At 42.5% G+C, this 3,093-nt stretch overlaps 1 protein-coding gene across 1 annotated transcript in view; it reads right to left on the minus strand.

The window, feature by feature from the left end:
• The window catches only part of LOC106881975 (zinc finger MYM-type protein 4-like), a 29,877-nt gene extending 26,790 nt beyond the window's left edge, over positions 1-3,087 (minus strand). The window contains exons 1-2 of the mRNA XM_014932509.2: positions 2,336-3,087; positions 763-811 (exon numbers count right to left, since the gene is read on the minus strand). Coding sequence (XP_014787995.2) covers positions 763-811; positions 2,336-2,899 — 613 coding nt within the window. The 5' untranslated portion in view covers positions 2,900-3,087. The remainder of the gene's footprint in view (positions 1-762; positions 812-2,335) is intronic.
• Positions 3,088-3,093: the final 6 nt, after the last annotated feature.

The following is a 3,093-nucleotide window of genomic DNA, read 5'->3' on the forward strand; positions in this document are numbered from 1 at the left end:
CTTACGACGTCGAGGGTTCCAGTTGATCTGATCAACGGAACAGCCTGCTCGTGAAATTAACGTGCAAGTGGCTGAGCACTCCACAGACACGTGTACCCTTAACGTAGATTCTCGGGGGAGATTCAGCGTGACACAGTGTGACAAGGCCGACCCTTTGAATTACAGGCACAACAGAAACAGGAAGTAAGAGTGAGAGAACGTTGTGGTGGAAGAGTACAGCAGGGTTCGCCACCATCCCCTGCCGGAGCCTCGTGGAGCTTTTAGGTGTTTTCGATCAATAAACACCTAATAAATGATCTGGTGGTCTTGGCGCTGGAGATGGCAAGGATTTATCTTCCAGCCAGCGATATGAACAAGAGTGCATATTGCACCAAAAGCCGATATGAGAATTTCTCTCATGGTATCTACCACAGTGTAGTTTGTTCTAACAGAACATACACATTGAAGTGAGCATAGATTAATACACTCATACACATGCATGCACGCGCACACATACACACACATCTTCTCATATCCTTTAATGTCTTTACTTTTTCTGAAGGCCCAAAGCTGTAAGTCAAAAAGGGTCATTTTATCTCGCAACACAGCATAATTAAAGCTTGCTTTGGCTATGATGTATTTAACCGTACAACTGCAAATGCTTCATAGGAACTTTTTACATCAGCACAAATTGTATCTCTCTCTCTCATATACACACACACAAAATTAACAAAAGTAAAACACATAAAAATCAGACAGTGAACCAAGTCTAAAAAAACTTACCTGAAGAGCCATCAGGACGTGAGAGTTTTGAAGAGGAACGTTTAAGCAACTGAAGCGGAAACAGTAAAAGAAAAAAAAGGGATAAATAGATAAGTAAATATATTTTAGAAAAGAAATTGTCAAAATGAAAATTACGAGGGATTGCAAGACCGGTTTCAATTTCTACACTGGGTAGTACATTGTGTTTTTGAGCAAAACATTTATTTCACGTTGCTCCAGTAACCCTGCAACAAACTGCCATCCCCTTCAGGGAGGTTTGTTGTGATCTTGGTCACATCACCATGGAAATCAGGTAACTGGCCAGTCCTAGGAGTTCAAAGATTTGAGGCAGTAATATCAAGAGGGTGAAGACAATAATGATGCAGTAGTCTAACTGGTACAGCTACGACTTCTAGACATTTGAGTACACTGACTAAGCATCTAGGCTTGGTTAATTACAGTTGAGAACAGTCCTTGTTTATCATACATCATGATGGTATATTTGTCATTGACCATCTACCTATGCTATCTCTATCAACTGTTTTCTTCCTCCAATCAATATTGTCCAAAGGGCCAGGCAGTGGAACTGAACCCAAACCAACGTGGTTGTGAAACAAGTTCTTTAACCACACAGTCATGCCAGCACCAACAGAATTTTAAACCGTGACCAGTAAAACAAGAAACCAGTGCTTGCAAAATGGAAATTGCCACATCTGTTCCGCTTGAGTTGCACAGACAATCCCACAATCCTTTGCAACTGCTGCCATCACAAAGGCAGTGACTCAGCAACTTATCTGTTGGAAGCATTTAATTAATGACACCATGGTTCACATAATTGTCATAAAATAAATATAGCCAAACCAACTGTTTGGAGATGTGATTTAAACGGATCTAATCAACACTGGCGATTGGATAGTCATTGGTGATTGGATAGTTTGCAGATCTTTACCTGATGATTCAATGTTTTAAAGGAGTCTCAGAAATAGCAATAACCAGGAAGTGTGTGTGTGTGTGTGAGATGGTAGAGAGAGAGATGGGGAATACAGAAATGTGAGATACAAAGAAGGATGAGATAAAGAGAAAGATGAGATACAAAGAGAAGAAGAGTGGCAGAGATAAAGGTGAGGTAGAAGAGATAGAGAAGAGAGACAGATAGAGATAGAGGAGACAGATACAGAGGAAAGAGAGAGAGGAAATAGAGAGAAGGGGGATAGAGAGACAGAGAGAGATAAAGAGACAAAGAGATAGAGAGACAGAGAGAGAGAGAGACAGAGAGACTGAGAGACAGAGACAAAGAAGGAAACACAGGAGAACAGAGAGAGAAGTAAAGGGGAGAGAGATAGAGGGAGGATGAGAAATAGAGAGAAACAAGGGCTAGAGAGACAGAGAGACATACGCGAGGTAGAGAGAGAGATAAGAATGAGGAGAGGTAGAAAGAAGAGAAAGAGAAGAGACTGAGTAGAGAGAGAGAGGAGAGAAAGAAACAAAGGAAGGAGAGGGGCAAAAAAGTGACATGTGCACACGCACCACACACAAGTACACACACACACACACACACGCACACCTATGAAGTTGAAGAAATGACCAAGTATACCTGTTTGTCTTTCATGATATCTAGTTTGCCAGACACTGAAGTGATCTGCAGGTCATAGTCTTCCTCCTCCTCTTCCTCATCCAGATCAATATCTTCAAGGTAGGAGGCTGGGATCATCTTTGTCTTGTTTTGACTCCTAGTACGGCGGGGAGATATCCTACCGTCTTCAGCTTTCTTAGCCTGGTCTTCAGATTTCTCCTCCCCTTCAGCTTTCTGCTCCTTGCTCGCTTCATCTCCTTCAAGATCAACAACTACATTGGCAGAAGCAGAAGTAGAAGTAGTAGTAGTAGCAGTAGTAGTTTCTTCCTCTTTTTCGCTTTTCTCAGATTTCGCCTTTAAACTGGTGAAATCCTCATTCAACTTATCCTCTTTAGCATCTTTAACATCTTTATCTTTATCATTTTCTGTTGATTCTGTTTTGGATTCTGCCAGCTCTCCGCTCGTCTCTTTAGCTACTTTCTCGTCCGTTTTCAATTCGGGGACTTCCACTTTCGTGTCTCCCTTCAATGCGGCAGCGTCCGTTTCTTTAGTGCCGGACACCTCTTTGGCATCGTCCACCTCCATACTCGTCTCTTCAGGTCTACTTGTCTCATCCTCAGCAACTTTTGTATCTTTCTCTTCAGGTGGCCCTTTACTGTGACTCGGTTCAGCAGTCTCGCCCTCCAAGGAATCACCAACACTCAAAGCACTCTCGTCTTTCCCTTTTCCTTCACCTGCATCCTCCTCTGCCTCCTCCTCCTCCTCCTCATCATCATCAT

Source organism: Octopus bimaculoides, chromosome 27 (genome assembly GCF_001194135.2).
Source record: "Octopus bimaculoides isolate UCB-OBI-ISO-001 chromosome 27, ASM119413v2, whole genome shotgun sequence".
Taxonomy (NCBI): Eukaryota; Metazoa; Mollusca; class Cephalopoda; order Octopoda; family Octopodidae; genus Octopus; species Octopus bimaculoides.